General features: G+C 38.1%; 2 protein-coding genes and 1 non-coding gene across 3 annotated transcripts; 1 reads left to right on the top strand and 2 right to left on the bottom strand.

Moving 5' to 3' along the window:
• Positions 1-3,705: 3,705 nt before the first annotated feature.
• LOC117628293 (bromodomain-containing protein 9-like) lies at positions 3,706-7,892 on the top strand. Its single transcript, XM_034360711.1, has 10 exons — positions 3,706-4,158; positions 4,665-4,707; positions 4,803-4,881; positions 4,973-5,018; positions 5,116-5,214; positions 5,729-5,797; positions 5,881-6,220; positions 6,352-6,500; positions 6,845-7,274; positions 7,363-7,892. Exons 1-10 carry the CDS (start codon positions 3,802-3,804, stop codon positions 7,677-7,679), a joined length of 1,929 nt encoding a protein of 642 aa, XP_034216602.1. The 5' UTR covers positions 3,706-3,801; the 3' UTR covers positions 7,680-7,892.
• Positions 7,893-8,363: 471 nt separating this feature from the next.
• TRNAA-AGC lies at positions 8,364-8,436 on the bottom strand. Its single transcript has one exon. It is a non-coding gene; the product is annotated as a tRNA-Ala (tRNA).
• A 1,048-nt stretch (positions 8,437-9,484) lies between these two features.
• Positions 9,485-11,629, bottom strand: LOC117627003 (glycosyltransferase family 92 protein RCOM_0530710). Its single transcript, XM_034358866.1, has one exon. The coding sequence runs from the start codon at positions 11,531-11,533 to the stop codon at positions 9,650-9,652; it is 1,884 nt and encodes a 627-aa protein (XP_034214757.1). The 5' UTR covers positions 11,534-11,629; the 3' UTR covers positions 9,485-9,649.
• Between the last annotated feature and the right edge of the window lie 11,595 nt (positions 11,630-23,224).

The raw sequence follows: 23,224 nt of genomic DNA on the forward strand, positions 1-23,224 counted from the left end.
TAGCCCCTAACTCGCTTAACTTCGGAGTTCCTACGACTCCGAAGCCAGTGAGCTCCCAAAAGGCCTCGTGCTAGATGAATGCGGGTGTGCACATATAAGGCACATCACCCCCTCTCCGTTGGTTGATGTGGGATCTTACATGAAATAGGTTGGAACCGATTTGGTCTGGTTTCGGTTTGATTTGTTGACTTTTTTGGTCAATTGATTTTTTTTTCTCCGGTCCAGTTCGGTGTTCCGCTTTTCGGTCCCGATGCCCACCCCTAGAGACAAATAGAAAAATTAAAAAAATCAAGGTCGAAATGGAAATACGTCAAATAATACAGATTGAGATTCTCCTTGAAATCAATATAAACTACTACTCCTCTGTAGCCAAAAGGGGTCCCTCCTTTTACTCAATCTACAAAATGTTATTTTTTATTTGCAATGATTTTTTTATTTTTATTTATTATTTATTTTGAGAAATATAATGAAGTCAGTTTTTAACATAAATCTAATTGGTAGGGCCACATTGAGCAACCGTGTGACCACATTGGACTAAATTGACCTATATGATAAAATATAGGGACAACTTTAGTAGTTAACCCTAAATTCTATTACAAAATTATAACTTTTTCTAGGTAGGTAATTGACGATAATGACCTTTAATAAGGCCCATGTGCGTGTTACACGCCACACGGTGCTTTAAATTCAATCCAATTCATATTTGATTATATTGGATTAGATGATTGGTTTTAATAATGAAAAATGATAATAATAAAATATTAAACATTTATCGTTAGGTTTAATTTAAACATTTAAACATATGAATAGGCTAAATGTAAAATATGAATAAAATATTATAGAAATTTGTTTTGATTCTATAATTAAACATAACTCATTCAAATGACTTAAAATATTCATAATTTTTTCAATTACAAAGACCTACACGAGCAAAATAAGCATGAAACTAACTACATTGTATTGGATTGGATTTGATTTGATTCTCACAAGCAAATCCATGATCCAATCATGTCAGTTTTGGGAATTACAAATCCAATCCAATCTATCAAATCATCAAAACCAATTAAAATTGGATTGGTCAGTTTGGGCGGATTGGGTTGGTCGATTTAAGCGAATTGGGTCTGTTGATTTGGACGGATTGGATCGGATCTTGCACACCCTTATAAAATTTGATTGATATTGGTGAGATTTACACATTAACACCAATGACATGTTTACTTACTTGTAATAGGGAACTTAGGAATTGCGAAACTTAGGAATATGTGTGAGATTAACTACTCTCCTACTTGATCTAGTTCCTAGCTTCTCAAGTATTGAATTACGGAGTTTAAAGTGGAATTGACATAATCTCATTTTTTATTCCTTATGTGTTATTAAGTTTGAAATTGTAATGACTTTCACATTCATTATAGTAAACGGATGGAAAGTCAAGAATGAAAATAATTTTAATATGCATTTCATAATCAATATGGTAGCTTTTTATTAGCAATATTCGTTGCAGTTGTACCTGATTCTCATGTTGGTCCTTGAATTGCAAAATGGCTTTTGTCGTCCCTAAACTCCACTTCCATTAGAAAAAAATAATCATGGTGTCACTTCTATTACCTATTTCCTTCAATTTTGAGGTGTACAATTGAGGGGCAAAAACTACTTTGAATGAATACGACATTGTGAAGCCAGGGCTAAATATGAAATAACATTGAGTCTTTGTAGCAAATCGCTATGTACTTTTTCATTGAATAAATAAAGAGTAAAGTGTCATTTTACCCCTGAACTAAAAAGTCTTTTAATTTAACACTTAAACTAATTAAAACAACCAATTTAACCCATGTCGTTAAGTTTTTAGAATTTCATCAGCTTTTCTATCCAAAAAGTCACTTGACTTGCTATTTGAATTTTTTTAATTACTATTTCACATGACCCACCTTGGATTTTTCCTTGGAATCCATGACGAACCTTATGCATGTCCGACATCTGCGAGATGTCAGGTGCACTTTACTAAAATACCCTTAACCCCAATTGAGAACAGCTAAGGGATTTGACTCATGTTGAAATTTGAGCAATCTCCCTCATAATCGACTCAAAACCCAAAAGAAAATTTGTATATTTGAGATTTATTAAGCCACAAAGATGAGATTACACTTAATCTCTAGGCAACGAAAACGAAGATTAAAACTTTGAGCTTAAAACAAAATCTAAACTAACTATATTTAGGTCTAAAGGGATTGAAGCACCTAGACTATTCGAAATCCTATTACAAAAAGATTGAAGAGATTACCCTTGTAGTTATATCTGGAGCTAAGCTCTAAAGGTTGATCACTCTAGGGAAGGCCTTCATTCAAAGAGATTCTCCAAGAGAGCCATACAATTGTATGGTCTCTAACTTCATACACACCAAATTAAGAAGATGGAGAAGGAGATGAGTACCCACAAGAAGGTGGAGGTGCTAGCACCACCCCTTGTGGTGGTCAACCATGGTGGAGGAGGGGAGGGAGGGCTTGATGTTGCCTCTTTCTCCTCTCATCATCCAAAACCGTAGGGAAAGATGAAGCCCATCATTATCTATTTATAAGCTAGGCATTTAAGTTGGGTCACCCATAACCCATATCACTTAAAATAACCCATGTGGGTGAAACCCATCTCTTCCTCTTTATGTGGCCGGCTTTGTCACTTACAACTTATGCTGCAAGCCCAATGGACCTCAAACCACAAATCAAATTCTAGGCCCAATCCAAATTTCCCGAGCCTCGATTAATTAATCATCGCTCATCATCTCCTAATTGATTTTCATCTCTTACCTTTATGGGTGTGTGATCCATGTTTTAATCGGCGAGGCAGTGTGCGATGTAGACTCTTCCTTAATCGATTGTGAATTAAAACTCCTTTTTTGGTACAAATATTCCCCTGCCAAATTAGAATGACAGGTGCTTTTTAAGAAAGTGCTTCTAAATATTTCTGCAAAATGCTGTCAGAAGTGCTTTTGGTTGTTAGAAAATGCTTTTAACTATTCTATAAGCACTCCCAAAAGGGCTCTTATTTTACTCAAAATTACAAATTTACTCTTATTATTAACGAAAAATTGGAAGAAATTCGAAAAACTTAACGACAAAGGTTAATTTGGTTGTTTTAATCAGTTCTTGTGCTAAATTGATTGTTTTTTTGTTTTGTTTATTTAGAGAAAGTGATAGAATTTTATTGAAGAAAAGATGTAACTAGTACAAAAATCGGGCTATGTCATCAGGAATTAGGTGAGTGTCTCTACACCAATGAATTCGGTCATCGGTAAAAGTGATTAAGTTTAGTTATGGTGATAATTCAGAAAGTAAAATGGTTGGAAATCCATAAATAAATTCACATCCCTAATAGTGTCGTCGTTACTAAATGCACATCCCTAATAGTATGATCGTATTTATTCAAATTTCTTTATTTATCGACAAAAGAAAAACACGTGACGTTTGCGCCTCACGTGAATCTCATGCGGGGAATTTCGTTTTGTTTGTTTTGGTTGATCAACTGATGTACGAAACTTTGAGTCAGAAGACTGACAACACGCACACACAACCAACCTTAGCCCGAGGGCCTAACATTATTATTATTATTTTTTCGGGAGCAAAATGCCTGCATATTAATAAGATTAAAAAAAAGAAAAAAGAAAAAAAGCCAAAAATAAAAGAATAATAAAAAATAAAATAACGAAGAGCTTTCTTTCTTTGTTTTCGTTGGAATTGGAGAGAGAGAGAGAGAGAGGGAGAGAGAGAGGAGGAGGATAGAATAGTAGATGAGGAGGCATCAGAAACGACGATGACGACGATGAATCAACAACCAATCAAAAAGAAGAAGGGTCGTCCTTCTCTATTGGATCTTCAGAAACGCGCTCTCCTTCAACAACAACAAAACCCTGATTTTCTCAACCGCCATCGCCGTCAATCCACTCGCCGGAACCCTACTCCTCCGCCGTCCGATTCCCTCGCCGGCGACGACGACGACGATGAGCGCGCAAAGAAGAAGCATAAGCCCCTTCTCGGGTTTAGTCCCAATTCTGCTCCGACATTGTTGCCGTCTAATTCGGGTTCTTTCGGCTCCGATTCGAACGCGGATGGTGAGGATCCACAGGCCGGTCTCAAGATCAGTACCGTCCATCATGGATCTAATCATATGGTGATTATCATATTACGATAATTAGGCACAAATCGATGTCGTTGTTGGTTGCCGTTTTTCTTTTTTCCTTGTGATGAAAAAACTAATATGAAATTTATGGGCTTCTTTTGATTTTGCTGTACTTTGAGAACTAGCATCTTTAGGGATTTTCGCGCGAAAACGTGAAGCTGTTTTTGGGGAGGGAGAGAGTGGGGATGCGTTTGACTTATTTCAAGTTTTGGACAATATATTTAATTTTATTAATTTGTTTATTTGAAATCTGGGGTGGGAGGGATTCAGTTTCTCTTTATTTCCTAATTTAAATTTCTTCATAATTCCTTAGTACCATTCTAGTCTATTATATCGTACTATAGAAAGACGCAAACCATTTTGTCTGAAAAAGCTTCAGTTTGTCTTTTCTTGATTTAATTTTCCCTTTTCTTTTTCAATGATGACAGAAATAAAATTATATTTTCTTGGGAAATTTCATTTCAGCATTGACATAGGTCTTAATGGTTTCTTTGCAGAGCCAGGAGGTTTTGAAAGCGACAGACAGTACTAGTATACATGGTATCACACTGTTAATCAATCCCAATTTCTTGCTCAAAAGGTATCTTCCTGTGGTTCATTTTAATGAATGTCAACTTTTTTGTTTTTGTGGACAGGGTCGCAGGTGGAGTCTGGTCCCACGACACCTTTGCCAGACAAAAAGTTGTTGGTGTTCATCCTTGATAGGCTTCAAAAGTAAGTATCTTAGGTTCCAAAGTTGTTGTCTTTTTCATTGACTCTTTGAAATGAAATGGGTTTTCATTGGTTGGTCTCAATTTTCTTGCAGAAAGGACACTCGTGGAGTGTTCTCTGAGCCTGTGGATCCAGAAGAGGTGCGTATTCTTATGTTGAAACTGCTTGTCATGATGTTATTTCTAGCTGGTTTAGCCAGTACCCATTTCTTGGTTTGATGTAAATATGTTGGTTCAGCTTCCTGATTATCATGAAATCATTGAGAACCCGATGGATTTTGGAACTGTGAGGATGAAACTAGATCAGGGAGCTTACTCCAACTTGGAACAGTTTGAGGTTCGTATTTCAATTTTGTTCTTGCTTGTTTGGAGTTTTGAGTTTGACACACAGACTCACTCACCAGAGTTGCATGAATGTCACCATCTTCTTGCTTGCTTTCACTCCCCTTTGTTTCCATCTCAGAGTTGGATAAGTAAATTAAATGGAATGATTGTTGCCTAAGGTGCCTTTTAAAGTCAAGTTGACCCTGTTGCTAGTAAAAGAAGGCAGATGAATCAAGTACTGAGAACATGATGCAACTTATCATTGCCTTTGGTTTTCAACTTATTGGCCTTGGTCTGTTTAGGAACCATTTTGATTATATGGCACTCTAATGTATCACTGAAATCTTAGAAATTGGGATAAATTATTGTGGTTGACCGTGGGTTTATTCTTATGATAATTCTATTCTAAGTGCCACAAACTCCGATGGTATCTCATTGTTTATGGCGGTGCTCCACTTTGATTTGTTTAGTAAAATTAGTTGATATTTTTTGACAGGAATTTAAGACTTCATGTTTAATTTGTGCAGAAAGATGCGTTTTTGATATGTTCAAATGCAATGCAGTATAATGCACCGGATACCATTTACTTCCGACAGGTTTGGCCCAGCTTCAACTTACATTTCTTCCAATTCAGGGAATTTGATCATTTCTGAAGGTTAATGATGACTTATTTCATTAGGCACGATCTATACAAGAACTCGCAAAAAAGGACTTTGACAATTTGAGGCAAGCCACGGATGATTGTGAGCCCAAACCAAAACTTGCGAGGAGAGGAAGGCCACCTGGCAAGAGCATGAAAAAGTCAATTGATGGGTCTCCACTTGATCGTGTAGGTCCTCAAACTATATCTGAAACAACTCTTGCTTCTGGAGGAGAGAATCCTAGCTTGTCCAACGCTTACAATTTAAGAAGACCTGCTTCACACAACATACGGTCTTCTGATGTGTTAAACAGGGCTCCCAATGGGTCTTTTAGTGGTGAAACAAGTTGGTTGTCTGGATGGGAGAATGAATTTCCAAGTATGTGATTTCAACTGAGTGTGCTCCACTGTTGTGTACTCTTTTTTCAATTTCAGTTTCTTTCTTGATTTTGTTTTGATTGTCTAGTTCATTCAACACACACTGAGCCTTTTTTTCTTCTTTGGTTGCAGCTTCGGTATTGAGAAGTGTGCAAAAGTATGGGATGAAACAGTTTACCGTAGATGAGAATAGACGTGACACTTATGCCCAAGGTCTGGCTTCTGGGAATGAACCATCTATGTTCACTGGTCTTGAAGGAGAGTGGAAGCAACTTGTGGCGGTATGTATAATGAGAAATTTCTTGTATTGTGTTCTGCATGGCAGACTGGAATTGTTTAGTAATGTGCAAGATGACAGGGTAAAAAGGAAAAAATAGAACAATGTATTTGCTAATATGGCTACTATAGATGCCAAATCTCATGGCTTGATTAATGTATAATCTTGTCCTGCATGTGAATATGATAAGATAGTTTATTGACAAAGGAATAGTATGTCTTTTTCATAAATTTATAAAATAACAATAGCTCAAATATACTTTTTATTCGTGGGACTTGTATAAAGATATGATTTTTGTATAACATGATCTCTTATTTTATAATTTATTATTTTCCTAAAATAAACCAGGTAGGTGTACACTTTGAGCATGGTTATGCAAGGAGTCTAGCTCGATTTGCTGCAAATCTTGGACCTGTTGCTTGGAAGGTTGCTTCAGAGAAAATTGGCAGTGTTTTGCCTAGTGGACTCAAGTTTGGTCCGGGATGGATAGGAGAAAATGAGTCATCAACGTTGCAGCAGTTTTCAATCTGCGAGAGGGGAAAAGAGAAGGTTCAATGCTACCCTGCATCTGATGACCATACAGACAGACTTCTACCTCAAAGTACATCAGGCTCAAATCCCGTTGTTTCACATAGATTTTCGCAGCAAAGCCATGATAACATGGAAAGCAGGAGAGAATTGAGTTTCCACAATGAGTTGGCGTCACTTAACAGTGGTGTTTGTGGGATAAGACCCGTGCCTCCTTTCCTGGTTCGGCAGAGTTCCGCAAATCACTCGGGTAAGTTTAGTTTCACTTCTAGTAGGTTTATGTCTTCTATATGTTTTAGCTCAAACTAAGAATGTTAATGTGCCTGCCATATTAACAGGGAAGCCATGTTCAACCAACACTTCAGTGCCTTCGCAAATACTCGGCATGGTTTCGGACGGCAACACCATCATCCATCAAATGCCGATTAAGGATAGTTCTTCAAATGAAGCCAAACAGTCGGAAGTTTCAAGTAGATCGAAATCTAACAATGTGCTTGGTGGGGAAGCATCTTGGCATGGCCCATCCATATACAATAAACAGGTTTCTTATACATTCCCCTCTGACCTGAACGTCAAACTTGGTGCACCGGGCTCACCTGGTTCGGTTGTTCAAATTGGTTTGCAACAGCAGCCAGATTTAGCTTTGCAGCTTTAATCGGAGCCCTGTAGCGTATATAGACAATAATAGTAGGGATTACATTAACACGTTGGGGCTCTTTTTTCTTATTTCTTTCTGATTAAAAATTGTTATGAAGGTCGCTCTCTGATTGCCGCAAGGAATCATGACAAATTCACAGTAGTAGGGCAAAGTTTTTGTACAGATTAATCATTTTTATGTTAAAATCTATTGGTTTAGCAATTTAATCCATAATGCATTATTATTGGTCATGGAATTTTGAGTTTGGCCTCTTCCGAAAAATCTCCTCAACTCAGGAACAGTACTGAGCCAAATAGCAGAAGAAACTGGGCTATTTATACACAAGTCGATTTGAAAATTTTCGACATGCAGAAGAAATTGTTAACCAAATTATCATAATTGTTTGTTTGTTAGATCCCGTATTGTAATATTTATGGGATGAAATCACAAAATGGACCAAGTAATCACAAGAAATCACCAGTTCTCTAATGCTATTTTAAAACAGAATCGTTAAGAATTTTTGTAGTGAAAGGATTATTGGATTCGATTTTGAAATCCAGGTCTTGATAGATTTGTTCACTGTTCTTTTGACACACAAAAGAAATTAAAGAAGAATATCTCTAAGCCAACCAACCAATTTCAAGTGCTGAAAATGAAATAATAAATTAAAATTGTCAAAACAAAAAGTTTAATTTCACGAAATGGAGATGCGGGGTATCGATCCCCGTACCTCTCGCATGCTAAGCGAGCGCTCTACCATCTGAGCTACATCCCCTTACTTGATATTTTAGTTGATTGTTCCAATTTTATAACATTCATATTTTCTAATTAATCATTACTAGACTTGTAAATGGGCCAACACCTGGCATGATTTCAAAATGGCTTTCCAGAATTGCAGGTTGGAATTGCGATTGGGAGTGAGAATATCGGGTTGAATTCCAGTCCTGTCGGTTAATAATATCAACTTTATCAAATAATTTATTGGGACTTTCCCTCATGTTAAGGTGAAGCAGAAGCAAAATTACTTTTCTAATAAATATAAGTTGATTTTTTTTTTTTTTTTTCTTTTGTACAAGGATATTGATGAGGGGGAATCAAACGTAAGTTCAAGTGCATAATACGATTTGGACGTATATTTTTTTCATGTTAAGTTATTCCCTCTAATATTAATACTATAACTAAATAGCTTCTGGTGTGACACATAATATGATCATTTCTTATTTGTTACAACTTAGTTACAAACTTGCAAATAAAAAATATTATCACATGAGTGATGAGTCGAAAGTAGCTAGTCCTAGTTGATAAAATATTGCATGCATCAACATCAATTCAGCGATGCTTCTTCTTTGCGTGGTCTAGAAAAGAGACGTGCATGTGGAAGAAGGAAGGAAAGTCCAGAATATTAACATTGCTTGATTGGAGAGTCTGAGACAGAGACAGCCAACTCTTTCTTTATTATTCTTTTCTGTTCTTTTTGTTTCTTTTATTCTTGGTTTTCTTTATATTTTTGGTGGGGGTGATTTTTTTCAAAGCTAAAACAGATATTCATGCTTAAATAAATATTAAAAGAAGAAAATAAAAAGCCCAAACAAATAAAAAAGCCATATGATGAACAGATCCAACAAGAAATTGAATGAATGAATCCCACCTGATATCACTACTTTACATTAATCTGTATTTCTATGCCTTACAATTTGCTCCACACACCAACATGATCCAGACCTCCAGCTCTAGCTATTGCTCTTACAATTTGCTCCACACACCAACATTATCGAGACCTCCAGCTCCAGCTATTGCTCTTACAATTTGCTCCACACACCATTTGCTCCACACACCAACATGATCGAGACCTCCAGCTCTAGCTCTTGCTCTTACAATTTGCTCCACACACCAACATGATCGAGACCTCCAGCTCTAGCTATTGCTCTGTGCACTTTGTTTCACACAAAGAAAAGAAAAAAACTAACATTAATTCCAAAATCAATAGTTCAAGTTTGCCACAACATTCTGTAGCCGCCATTGTTGGACGTGGGAGACCCAAACCATCTCTGCGTCAACATCTTCAACCGCTCATCTCTAACCTCACAGAACATGTCAGCCCACCCTTTGGGCTCCACCGGCTCAAACCCTAATCCTGGTGTCCTGTCCTTGGACTTGGGGTTCAGCTCCTGCGTCCAATCCACAACATACGCAGACACCCGTCTTCGAAACTTTGTCCGAAACTCCGGCCACGCCTGGTACTTGTAGTGGTTCACCACCCCCTCCTCCATGCTCAACTTCCTTGACCTGTACCCTTTCTTCATCTCAAAATGATGTATAATGTTCAGCAGCGAATAATCCACTGCGTCCAGTAGCACCATAGACTTGTGCCTCTGCTCGAACCGCCTCCGGCAAGTGTACCCCTGCGTCACGCCTTCAGCCGGGTGCGTTGTCCGATTCGACGGTCCAAAATCGTTGCACTTGATGGAAACCTGACCAACGGCAACATTATTATTATTATTTTTCCGGTTATTGTGTTTGGGTAACAAAGATTTGATCATGTGCTTGGAGGGTTGGGGCGAGTGAGCCCATGAATATGGCGCGAACACAAACTCGTCGACGTCAACGTACAACACCCACTTGCACAAATGCTTGGCGTATATGGCGCTGTGTGAGAAGCCGGCTTCTTGGGTCTTCGGCCAAACCCAAAACAGCGTCGTTATGTTGTAGCCCTCCTGCTGCAGCCCCAAAACGACACTCTCCAGGTTGTCGTCGCTGTCGTTGTCGTACAGGATGAAGTGGTCGACTCCGATTTTGGAATGGTAAATCACCCACTCCCTCAGGAACTTTGCCACGTTGTAAACCATTGTACACACACACACATCGTGATCCGGATCAGGCTTCGACGACGTCGTTTGTGTGGTCGTCAGTCTAGTCTTAGGCCTAGGACGAGTGTAATAGGCAACGGATGGGACCACCACAAGTCCGTCAACGATCTCCAGTGAGATTTTGAATTTGGTCACATCTTGACGACGTCGTTCCTGCTGCTGCTGCTCGTTATAGTGGAAGGTGTCTTCTAACTCCGTTAAGTTCGGGTGCTGGCACCTGAACACCTCTTGTGTCGAGCTCGTAACAGCGGTTTTCACGGAGTTCTTGTCGCCGTCGCCAAACACGCACCTGAACTCGCTCGGAGGTCGGTTGACGCCCTGACGGTGGTTCAGCCCCTTGACGAACACGACGACGTCGTTTTCGGTGGAAAATGACTCGTAGACGAGGAAGTTCCACCTGATCAGCTCAGGGGAACCTAGACCCGGAGCCCGCGCGTCCTTCTCCTCGCTCCTTGCCAGCACCGGCTGATAAAACGGCCGGAGATGCTTCACTCTCTCGGGCATCGGACATGTGAGGGTCGTCAGGTTGGAAAACGGCAGCGTTTTGGAGAATCTGACAGGCGAAGTGTCGTTGTTCTGGAAGAGGCAGACGTAGGTGTCGTCGGCGGGTGAGATCGGAGTGTGCGGCGAGACGACGAGGAGGAGCTCCCAGGCGGGAAAGAGAATGGAGACGGTGGAGATGGCGGAGTGGTTGATGATGATGGAGGAGACGTGGAGAGCGCGATGAGTGACGGGAAGCTGAGGGTCGTGGAAGATTGCGTAGTTGATGTTGTCGATGGCGATTGGGAAGTGTTGGATTAATTGAGTGGTGCGGGAGAGGTGGAGAGAGAAGAAGGCGAAGAGGAAGAGGGAGGCGAAGGCGAAGAAGAGTAAAGCGGGGAGTGTAGGGCGCATGGCTTCTTGGAGGCAAAGGGAGAGGGACAGAAACGAAGGAGGCCGAGAAGAAGAAGAAGAAGAAGGTGGAGGCGGCGAGAGCACCTGCAATTCCTTTATATGAAGGCTCATCGTCGATTGAGAAATCTTTTTATATTTTCTTAATTCTGGTGGAAATATCTGGGTTTGAGAGAGTGAGATTGGGTTTTATTTATTTACAAGAAGAGGTCAAATTCTGGTGGGACAAGGAGTCCTAGTTGGGTTAGGAAATATAATACAGGCGGCTTCTGTCTTGATACTACGTCGTTTTCTTATCTTACCACTTGTTATGACTCTTTTTTTTTACCAATCAATTGTTATGACGTAAGACGCAAAATTTATTCAATACACAAAAAGTTGGTCAATTTACTATTTAGTGCCCCCTTGAACTTATTAATCCCCTCCACAACTTGTAATTTCAACACCAACAATGCTTGGTGGTATAACCAGTAATGATATTGTTACACGTGTCATTGTTTTCAAATTTGTAAATGGAATGTTTTGAGTAGTGTTGTTTGTTAGTGTTATATATGTTAAAATAGAATGAGTGTCTCGTGTGTCGTTGCATGTTTAACAAATGTAATCAATAGTTTATGACACAAGCATTTTACAATACTAACTGCATATTAGTGGTGGAGGATTTAAACACATGTATCAATGGTTACTATTAAGAATTTCAACTATAAATACTTTGCAATCCTATACTATTAAGTTTCTACCAAATAAATCTTTCGCGTTTAAGCCGTAGTTTTATTTGCTTTATTTCTAAAGTCCATTTAGCGGATAATTTAAAAAATGCCATCTTCAATCCTATACCATTTACAACATAACAAAAATACTTTTAATTTTTTTTAAATTACAAAACTGTTATTAATTTCTTAAAACAAACCCAACCTCAAAACCTCATTAAAAAACCAAAACACTCAATAGGACATCAAAGTAATTTAATAATCAAAATTAAATTCAATAAGGTTAGCTATTATTTTTTGGATTTTTTTTTTTTGATTTGTTATAAAAATTAAATGATGTAAAGTTTATCTATATTATTAGTGCTAAGAATGAATATATGACTAAATATGTCAAAAAAGAAAAAGCAGGCTTCATTGATAGCCTTAATTTGGAATCTCCCCTTTTTTCCTTTTTTTTCCTTTTCCATTTCAATGATGAATTCGTCATTTATGTCTCTTTTACTTGATTATTTTGAATCAACATTTTTCTCTTGAAAAATAGTTTACATAGTCTTAGAAATCCTAGGAATACTATCTATAAATGAAAGAAATAATGCGAAAAATAGAACCAGAAAAAAAAAAAAAAAAAAAACTAGGAAAGCCTTATTTCTGCTTTAGTGCTTGCTTGAAGGTCACTTGAAATTCCGGATTCCTTTAATATTTCTGGGGCAAGTTGCTAAGAAAGCAACACAATTGAGGTCCAATTTTTACCCCAGAAACTCCCTCATATTTCCTTGCTTGGCTCATAAAGTAGACATGTATAGGTCTTTGATTTATATATTGTGAGGATAAAAGCATACTTCCGATGAGATGAACATCTTGATTATGACTTTGATTATTTTCAACAAATTTGTTTTTCATCGTCAATCTCCTGATCCAGTGGTCCCCACTAACTTTTGATAAAAGATGGAAGAGAAAAAACTATTATTTGTCCAACTACAATGAATAATTACTTGTCAAAGAGTATACAAATAAGCACAAAATTAAACAATACAAATAACTTTCTTTGTTTTTGCCCTCCACATACTCAATAAGGGAGTGAAATGAATCAATTTATGAAAATTTCATGAATGAAAAGAGGGAAAAAGCGAATCACATATATGAATTGCGTTAATGTCGAGTTATTCGCCTACAATTTTCGGGCCACGGTTGATTAGTAATCTTCAATATGAATTTAAAAAAAAATGATGCTCTAAATTAAAACAAAATTTCTGGTTAACTATACAATTGAATGGAGGACTAAGCTGCAAGGCAGGGATAGTGAGAGTAGAGAAGCGTGGAGCATGGAGCACGGCTTTACAGCTAACACTTCGCACATTCTCTAAGCACAAAGACAAAGTTTGTGCTTCAACCGCACACAAAGTACTTCATTCATTTCTCAAGTTTTATGTCATTTTGTCCTTTAATTGCTCCAAAAGTTAACTCACTTGTAGCTTTATCAGTTTTGTATAGAACTATACTATTTTTCCGATATGAAAGTTTTTGGATAATCGAAGAAGACACAAACTAACTTACTAATCAAACTCCTTCTGTCTCAACATCAAACACACTCTTTTTGTTTTCCAATTGTTTTTGTCTACATGACAAAATTATATGATCTGATTATGATGCCACTTTAATTTTTAGAGGGTTACTTTTTCTTTTTAATACAAACGGGTGAAGGGAATTCGAACGCATAACCTTTAAGTATAAAGATAATTATTCTCGACTATCAGTTGAGCTACATGTCCTTTACTTTCCTCCGTACAATCTGCCTAATGCCTAAATTAATTACCGAGTGCCAATGCTAATCTCACATTCCAAAGAATATTTGCCCATTCACAAACTGAGACTTTTATAATCCGTTCAACAAATCTACAAGTCTTTCAGCCATTTTTTAGGGGGAAATTGTTTATATATTATTCAAGTTTGAAGATGGCATTTGATTTTGTGGCATTTAATAATGATAATTGGACGCCATGCAACCATTAATATCTTATTTTTAACTAAAAGAAATGACCGATGAGTGCTGCTAATCCATTGGCTTTATCTGGCAGTATTTCCGTGGCAGGGGCTTTTTTTTCAATGAAAAGCCAAACGTGCAAGACACTACACACGACGTCGTAGAATAGCCTAGTGATTGTGAGTGACCTATAAATGAATACAAAAATCATTTAGGGAGACTAATTTATTACACTAATTGTTGAAAACCAATTTATGTGTCAACATTTTATTTGTTGTGAATAAATAAAATTTAAAACAACACGGATATAAAATAAATAAAATGATACCATATTTTTTAATAAATAAAAATTAGTGTCTAGTATTACTGTTTAATATTTTGGAACATCTCTACCAACTCCAGGCTCTAGTCCAAAGCGATTATCTAGGTTTATTTTTTGTTCACACTATAATTATCATAAGAAAAATAATTAATGTCAATATTAATAATGTAAAAGATAATATCCTTTAGCAATAGTCTTCTTCACGTTGAATGATTTGATTTTGTAGATTTTGCTATGTTCTGGGGATAATCTTTTATAGAGAGAGAAGTGACATACAATGTCAAGACTCAAAGCCAACCATACATTATGCATAATACTTCATAAACAATAAAAATAAAAGTCATCAATCATGCATATAAAGGCTTATTTACTGTAATGCCTCTTGAAACCGTGGTCAAATCTCACATTACACGCCCTACCCCCCCTCTCTAGACATAATCGAAATAGCAACAACAAAGAGAGACATAGATGGTGGTGTTACCAAGCACTGAGATCGAAATTTTGGGGAGTTGAGTTTCTTGATAAATTTTGGCGAGATAGAAAGAGGAATAGAGACACAGAGGACCACCACCACCATCCCTTCAACCCAACTCAATGCTCCCCTCTCCCCTCCCTCAATTATTTTTGCACCTTTCATTCGTTCATTCCTCTTGGAATTTTTTTTCCTTGGTTTGCCCTTTGCGTGGGTGAGATCCGGGTGGGAGGATTGGGGTGGCTGGAGGAGAGGTTGGGGCTGGGGTAGGGTCTTTTTTATTTTCAATTTCATTTTACTTTATTTATTATCTATATATATAAAGCAAAAGGCAGAGAATGGTGAAACATTCAAAATACCAGAAAATGCCCTTGGTTAATGCAAACATTAAGAATTCAAATTATTAATTAAATGAGGATAATAAGGTAAATTCACACTTTTTCATATTTAAAAAAATAAAAATAAAAATGAAAAGCAGATAATGGATCCTATTTTTAGGGAACACAACTACCCATTATCTTTTTTAATTCTAAAATAAATTTAAATTTTTTTTAAAAAAAACCTCTCGCAGGCGCGGAAGCGCGTGCAGGGAGGCTAGTGTTATATAATTGATATTTTTAATGTTTTAAATTATTTAAATGTAACTAAAGTTTTATTAATTTTTGGTCCATGGACTGTAGGTTCCACCTCGCCACATCACCAAGATTACTAGACAATAATTCACGTGTATAGAATTGCTAAAATACCCATGCCACGTCAGTAATTTTAACAGACTTTTGGATGGAGTTAACAGTATGGGGTAAAGCGAAACAAGAAACCTTGGTCAAGGGGGTATAGTAGGTTACTTTGACTTTCAGGGGGTAAAATGAGATTTGACCAAAGTTTCAAGGGGCACTACAGTAAATAAGTTGCATACAAATGATGATTGTAGTCTCATATATAAATGTAGGGCTCAGGTGCTAACAAATTAATAAGTTAAAACGATACTTAGCATTCCTTTGGGTTCAAATGACAATAAAATATGACGATATGAATAGTTTATTTTCAAGTCATCATCCTTGCAAGGATTCATCCAAATCGGAAAATCGTTTCACTATTTGATTACTGTCTTGAACATTTTATTGTTTATTGACAACATTGTGCCAGTCTATTAATTTCGTCATGATAGGATAACAAAATGCTTTTCGATTTAACTAAATTTTTGTAAGAAGGATCTTTCAGTGATGACCTAAAATATGATCGAGTTAGATCGAGGGAAGCAAAATAATGTGTGACCAAACAAGTGGTTAGTGTTAAAATAAAAAATAAAAAACTCATAAACTTGTTAGAGTTTGATCGCCAACAAGTTCTACTATGAATTAAACAAGGGGGACTAGTTTTGATAAATTTATGGTCTTACTAGAAGGTTTATTGTTGTCTCAATCCATCAAATATAAGAGCAAGCCCAATGGGAGCTTTAAATCATTAGTGGATGTTGGGCCCCCAGTTCATCCAATTTCGAGTAGCGAGTCTCTATATTGAGGAGAGCTCTTGACGTGTAGAATACTGGATGTTGGGCCTCCAGTTCTTCTCGAATGAGAGCTGAGCTAACGACCGAGCTGAATACTGCCAGGTACACGAACAAGTCTTCACCAGGAGCTCTCGGGATTGGAATCCCCTTTGAAGTTTGTGAAACAAGGTGTTAAGAATCGGTTTAAGGGAGCAGCCTGCTCAATTTTGATGATGAATGGTGAGGAGTTTGCTTGGTCCATCTCCCTCTACAGACAATCTTCTAAATCTCTCCAATCTTCAAGTCTCGAAGCAGGTTATTCACAAGTTTCTCGACATCTTCTGCGAGCATGGCATGTGGGTCATTCTGGTGGCCTTCAGGATTTGGGCGGCACTGACTGACTTCCTCATTGACTTGCAAGTGCTAACCTTCTTGGTTGTCCTGCCTGTATGGCGTATTGGTGGACTGCTTTTGCAAGGGATTCCCTACGGCTTGTCAATTGGAATTGGTTCTTCGGGAACGAGCTGCGAAGCGCCTTTCTTCGTGAACCTCATTGTGATGGCCGTTAGGTTGACCTTCCTGAAGGCCGAGCCTCTCATGAACATTTCCTTGTGGACCAGGCCAGCACGAATGCCAGGTCACTGACCCAGCCTTTCGTGCATGTCGGTCCTTGAACTCAATCTAGATTGGAGACTTTATCTACTTTAAGTGTGGTTTGTGGATGCTTGTGACATGCCAGTATGGTGATCACGCTCTCGTCCTTCTCCTTATATGCCTGCTCCTGGTCAATCTGCTTGGGACCTCTTGAACTGCTGGCATGTGGGTTCGTCCATCCTTCTCTCTTCACCCTGTGGTCGAAGGCCAAGGTTTCGGACAAAGTCCATTTGGTTGAGAAGCTACCTCACTAAGTCATTTTGGTTGTCCATTCTCTAGGTCAATTGGTCGACTCTAAGGCTGGGGTCTATTTTAATTCGTGGACAATAAGGAAAGAATTGTGTGGAGCCTAAATACACACGGGCTAGGATTTCATTTGGAGGTGCACACTAGTGCTTACGTCGAATGTGTAGGCAAACGAGGGAACAAACTTATTTTCTCCAAGATTGAGCCGAAGTCAATCACATGCGGCAACGTAGTGGTGGAGAGTATCGGATCTAGCCACGAGGCCGTGTTGGTGGCGGCTGCTAGACCCAGTGACATAATCGCACGTTTGCGAGGGCGTGGCAGCAACCATACTGTGTGGCTACAAAGGCGTTACAACTGTCTGTTCCTGTAGCAAAGCCATGGTTTTTGTTGTGGGATCCGACATGGTTGCAGTGCTTGCAGCAAGGTGGCCGAGAGGTAGCGTGGTGGTGCCAATGTGGTGCTTTCGATCACAGGATCGAGAGGAGGAGCAGCGGGAGGCTGCAACACCAGGAGGCCAATTCACGGCTTCAATCGTAGCGTGTGGTGGCTTCCTCGAGGCCACGTCATTGTGGTGGCCCGAGTCTGTCGCGGATTAGATCTTGCAGCAGTTTTGCTCTTCGTGCGTTTGCTCACAACCATGGTTGTTCAGTTGAGTTAAAAATATGAGGAAACGGATTCAAGAGCACACGTTGAGTATAACTCGTGCTCTAAATGAAAGTACCAAATGTTTGTGCAAACATTCTCACGGGAGAACATCCACTTGAAGATCCTTCGTACTTTGAACTTCTTTCTCTCTCTTCCTCGATCCCTGTAAAATCAAACTAGAGTAAAATAATACACCTGGGGGTTGTTGGCCAAAGGCCCTTCGATGCCTAAGTTAGTTCGATTATATCTAGAAGAAACAATAGCTAAAAAAGGGTACGAAGTTTTCTCTATAGGAAAAACTGGGTGGTCGGAGCAGTGTGTGGTGGCCTAAACCGTATGGAGAGACAAAAGTGGAGGAGTCGGCGGCTAGGGTGGTCGTCAGCTAAGAGAGAGGGAGAGAGGATGAGAGGGATTTCAGGTATTTTTCAAGGGTTTTAGAATTGAGTTTCAAATTACCTTGTGTGTTGTATTTATAGGGATCTAGGCCTCTAGGGTTTTTCAAAGAATATCTTCTTATTTGGAAGGAATTCTTTCCCCAAATTGTATAGAAAGAGTCAATTAGGAATTTGGTTAGGATCAAATCAGTAATTGATGATGATATCTCCAAATTAGGATAATATCTTAATTGGTGATATTATCTTTTTAAATAAATATAATATCCCTATTTTTAGTATCAATTAATTTGCCAAATAAATGGGCTCAATTAATTGAACTATGAGATATTCTTCTTGTCCACGTGGAGTCTTGCGATTACAAGCCAGATTATTTGCTCCCACAACCACTACCCGCAAGCTCTAACCTCCAAACCCATCCCACAACCACCCTCCAACCTCCACCCTAGCCTGCAACCACAGCCCTTACGAACCCAAAACCCCAACATGCAATTGCCCAGACCCCTTTCCCCTCATTCCTTCCAATTTCTTCCCTTCTCCTTCCTCCCAATTTCTTCCCCCTCCTTCCTCCCACAAATTCACCGTCTTCAAGTATGGGTAGAAGGAGAGAGAGAGAGAGAGAGAGAGAGAGAGAGAGAGAGAGAGAGAGTTTTATTTTAAATTTTATTCATATTAATATATGGGAGGAGGAGGAGAAGAAATCAAAAGGAATGAGGGAGAAGAAATCGGGAGGAATGAGGGCGAGGGGTTCTAGGTGGTTGTGGGCTAGGGTTATCGGTTCGTGAAGGCTGTGGTTGCGGGTTGGAGTTTGTGGGTGGTGGGCATGGGGGAATTGGGGGGTGGGGGGGAAGAAATCGGGGAAGAGAGAGAGTTAAAAAAAATCTTTTTTTATATAAATATTTTATTCAATTTAAAATTAAAATAAGAAAATGTGAGACAAATATTGTCATGTAGGCAACTAACATAAATATCTGATGAAAACCCTAACGGTGGAACCACATTATAACAAATTTAAAATACCATAGTATGTTATTGTAAAAATTGAGAAGGGATATGTTGCACGCACTTTAGTTACTTTTGGTGTTCTTATAGTTATTTTTTTCACCAACTCTTCTAACCTTGTCGCTAATATTCAAATTTTTTCTTTTAATTCGTTTAATCAAATGTTCATTTTTATTTTCCTTTTTATCCGGCAATAAAAGAATAATATTTTTCATAATTCTCCTTAATTCCACGCCATGGATCCAAAATTTGTAATCTTTTCTGGTCTCCTTGATTATTGAACCGAATAAAAAATAAAGCTTCTTGATTTATTGTTCTGCTTGATTATTTTCTTGTTCTGCTGTGGAACTTTTTGGGATTACATTTACCAAATTTTTCCTAAACCAAGAAGCCTAAATTGCATTTTGGCTTTTTTTTTTTTTTTTTTTTTTTTTTTTTTTTTTTTTTTTTTTTTTTTTTTCCCTTTTCCTTTTTGTGGTCGGAATCAAATTTTATTAGATAGTAGGCAAAAGCCGGATATAACAAAGTGAACTCCACAAAGGAATTCAACTAATTGCAACATAAGAAGGCTTAAAACCTACTACATAATAAAACTTAAGGAGGACATAAAGCCCAATAAAGCAAAGTGCACACAAAAGGCAGTGAATATGGAATAGGAAAATGCCACACCACCCATAACCAAACAGCAGCACAATCAACACAATCCCACACCCATAGGAGAGGAACCAGTAACCAATGCTCGAGACAGAAAATTATGGTGGACAAGCCACCAAAGCTAAAAAGAGCGCTACCATAATCCAAGCAATAAATGACATAAGCACTTTAAAAGCAATCCCAACTGCATAAGAGTCACCAAGGAAAGGAGACCCTTGTGTGGTCGAGGCACTGAAGATGGTTGTGAAGGGAAGGTGCCGAGAAATAGTCGTCAATTGTAGGAGGAGAACATGCATATCAACACCACAAATGGATTGAAAACAAAAGTAGCACAAAAGGCTAAAGAGAACCGAACAACACGCTTGGTCACCTCGTTTGCCACCAAATCACAAATAAAGGTGAATCACAAATCTGAAGTAGTTTTCCAGCATGAATCAAACCTCAAATCTGCAAAACAATCAAACAAAGCAAAAAAACGGCCGGCAACACAATAATGAAAACAATAAAACAACTGCGGCGGTCACAGGGGAAACCACCCAAGCCATCGAAACACAAAGGCAATCCCCAGACAAAATAGGAGCAGAACAATGAAACCACCCACACCCAACCATACACTCCCTACAAAACAAAAGAAAATTCCAAAGTCACAACAAAAGAAAAGGGTGAGGAGGAAAAGTCAAGGAGGGAGGGAAAGAGAGGACGGGAAACAAAGGAAGGAAAGGAGAGAGGGACGAGAGGAAAGGGGAGGGGCAAGGCATCATCTGTAGGCAAGGCAGAGGCGGCATGGGGAGATGTAGATCGGAATAAGTAATCCACCATCACTAAAGGGGTGTGAAAAGGAATGAGAGATGTTAGGCGGGGCGAGAAAGAGTTTCTTTCCCAGGGAGAGAGGGGCTAGATCAAAAAAAGGAGGACAATTTTTAGAGTTAAACTGCATTCTGGTTGGACGTGAAAAAATTTGACTCAGACAAGATGACCTTGGGTTGACTCACAGCCCATTTCATTGCCTAGTCATTATTTGAGAGAGTGAAATCCAATTCCAATTCCAATAATCTTTTTGGTTCTTTTTAGTCATTGTTTAATCTAAAAATCCCTTTCATTCATGTTCAAATTTTGGTGAGAACCACATAACATAAACAATGTGAACTTGTTAATTAATATTCAGCCTTAATTCTTCCCTTTGATATCTTCGCCATACAGTTAGTTAACAATAAAAAAACAGAGTACTTTCTAGCCAATATGAAGGACTGGAAGAATATATTTCCAATGCAATTTTGATCCTAAAAAAGAAACAAACATAAAAGTTCCACTCATAAGGTGACAAATTAGATGTGACAACAAGTGTAAGCGCATGCAACCAGAAAGCATCTGAAAACTCGGGTATTGTTGTAAAATGGGTGAAGCCCACATTGCAAACTAACATTCAAGTTCAACACATGCTCTAACATTCAAGTTGAACACAAAATCAAACCACACACCCACCAAATCAAACCACACACCCATCAAACCAAACCACATACCTACCAAACCAAATCACACACCCACCAAACCAAATCACACACCCACCAAACCAAATCACACACCCACCAAACCAAGCCATTTGCTTTGCCTATAAATAGGCATTCTATTTGCTTGTAATGTAAGATGAAATGAGAGAAGATGAAGGGAAGGAAGAAAGAGGGTGAGTGTGTGAAGAGAAAGAGAGCAAAGAGAAATTCTCCTAGAGAGAAAATTAGGTGAGCATACATATTGTAAACACTAGAGTTGTAACCATATTATGTTATGAATGAAAGGTTACTGTTGCTGCTCTCCGAGGACGTAGGCATAGCCGAACTTCGTTAAGTGCTATGTCTCATCTACTTTACGTGCAGTTCAATATTCGCTCATATCCCCGTTCATTTTATAACACGTTATCAGCACGAGAAGCTCTCAGGTATAATTTTTGTGTTGCACTATTATCTATACTACTAACCATTATGTTGATGTAAGGAAGAAAAGAAGTGGAGAAGTTGTGGTCTGCTAGAGAGATATACGAGCAAACCAACTGTAAGGATAAGCTCTATGCCTCTTACTTTTTCTATTATTTTATTATTTCTCTATATTTTTAGTGGTGGTTTTTATCCCCACATTTATTTTATTTATTGTATGGTGTAGGTTTATTACCCATACAACAATATCTATTTAAAAGGGTGGTGCGGGTTTATCGTCCACGCCTTTACTTTTATTTAAATGTATGGAGCAGAATTAGTGCCCATACAAGCACGTTTACTTTATCGCAAATTTATTTTTACTTAAAGTATGATGTGGAATTAACCCTCATACTTTATGAATTTACTTTACCGCACATTTAATTTTATTTAAAGTATGATGTGGAATTAACCCTCATACTTTATGAATTTATTTTACCGCACATTTAATTTTATTTAAGGTATGGTGCGGGATTAACGTCCATACAGCAATTTAATTTATGAATTTACTTTACCGCATATTTAATTTTATTTAAAGTATGGTGCGGTTTTATCGTCCATACCAGTAATTTATTTACTAGCAATTTATTTTATGGATTAATTGTGCTGTATGATGAGTTTTTTTACAGTATGCAGATCAGGACCAGAAGTTCCTTGATCCTCATCATACAATTACATCAGGACTTGAAGATCCTTGATGATGATATTGATATGAGAACTGGCAGTCTCTCCGGTACTATACATGTAAACAAGAGATCGGACTTGAAGATCCTTGATCCTTGACATGTAAATAAGGACCTAGAGTTCCTTGATGATGTAACAGTACCGTATTGGTTAAAAGTGCCGTACACATGAATATTAATTGTACTGGCAAATGTACTGCACATATGAATAGATATGTATTCATGACTTGATGAATAGTACTATTCACATGAATAGTGACGAATGCATAAATATTAACCATTTTGGGTAAACCGTCACTATATACAAAAGGGAACCTGCAGTTCCTTAAACTCATGGATGAGCAATTAAATGAGATGCCAGAAGTTCCTCAAAATATGGACAATTATGTAAGGGCTTGAAGTCCCGAAATATGTATAGAAAATTTTTAAAATGTCCATATCATGAGAATATGTGATTTTGGCTCGAAGTTCAAAATCTAAGGGGATTGAATGTCCGTACCATGAGAATATGTGATTTTGGCCTGAAGTTCAAAATCTAACAGTGTTGAGAACCTAAAGTTCCAACAATTAAATGGACAACCCTTG

The sequence above is a fragment of the Prunus dulcis genome, chromosome 5 (assembly GCF_902201215.1).
Source record: "Prunus dulcis chromosome 5, ALMONDv2, whole genome shotgun sequence".
Lineage (NCBI taxonomy): Eukaryota > Viridiplantae > Streptophyta > Magnoliopsida > Rosales > Rosaceae > Prunus > Prunus dulcis.

What these genes read in the sequence shown, in the direction of transcription:
- LOC117627003 (XM_034358866.1), bottom strand. Translation starts at nt 11,533, where the DNA reads ATGAGCCTTCATATAAAGGAATTGCAGGTGCTCTCGCCGCCTCCACCT.
- LOC117628293 (XM_034360711.1), top strand. Translation starts at nt 3,802, where the DNA reads ATGACGACGATGAATCAACAACCAATCAAAAAGAAGAAGGGTCGTCCT. An exon ending in AGTGGAAGCAACTTGTGGCG is followed by an intron (nt 6,501 to 6,844) that starts GTATGTATAATG and finishes AAAATAAACCAG; the next exon opens with GTAGGTGTACACTTTGAGCA. An exon ending in GAGTTCCGCAAATCACTCGG is followed by an intron (nt 7,275 to 7,362) that starts GTAAGTTTAGTT and finishes CCATATTAACAG; the next exon opens with GGAAGCCATGTTCAACCAAC.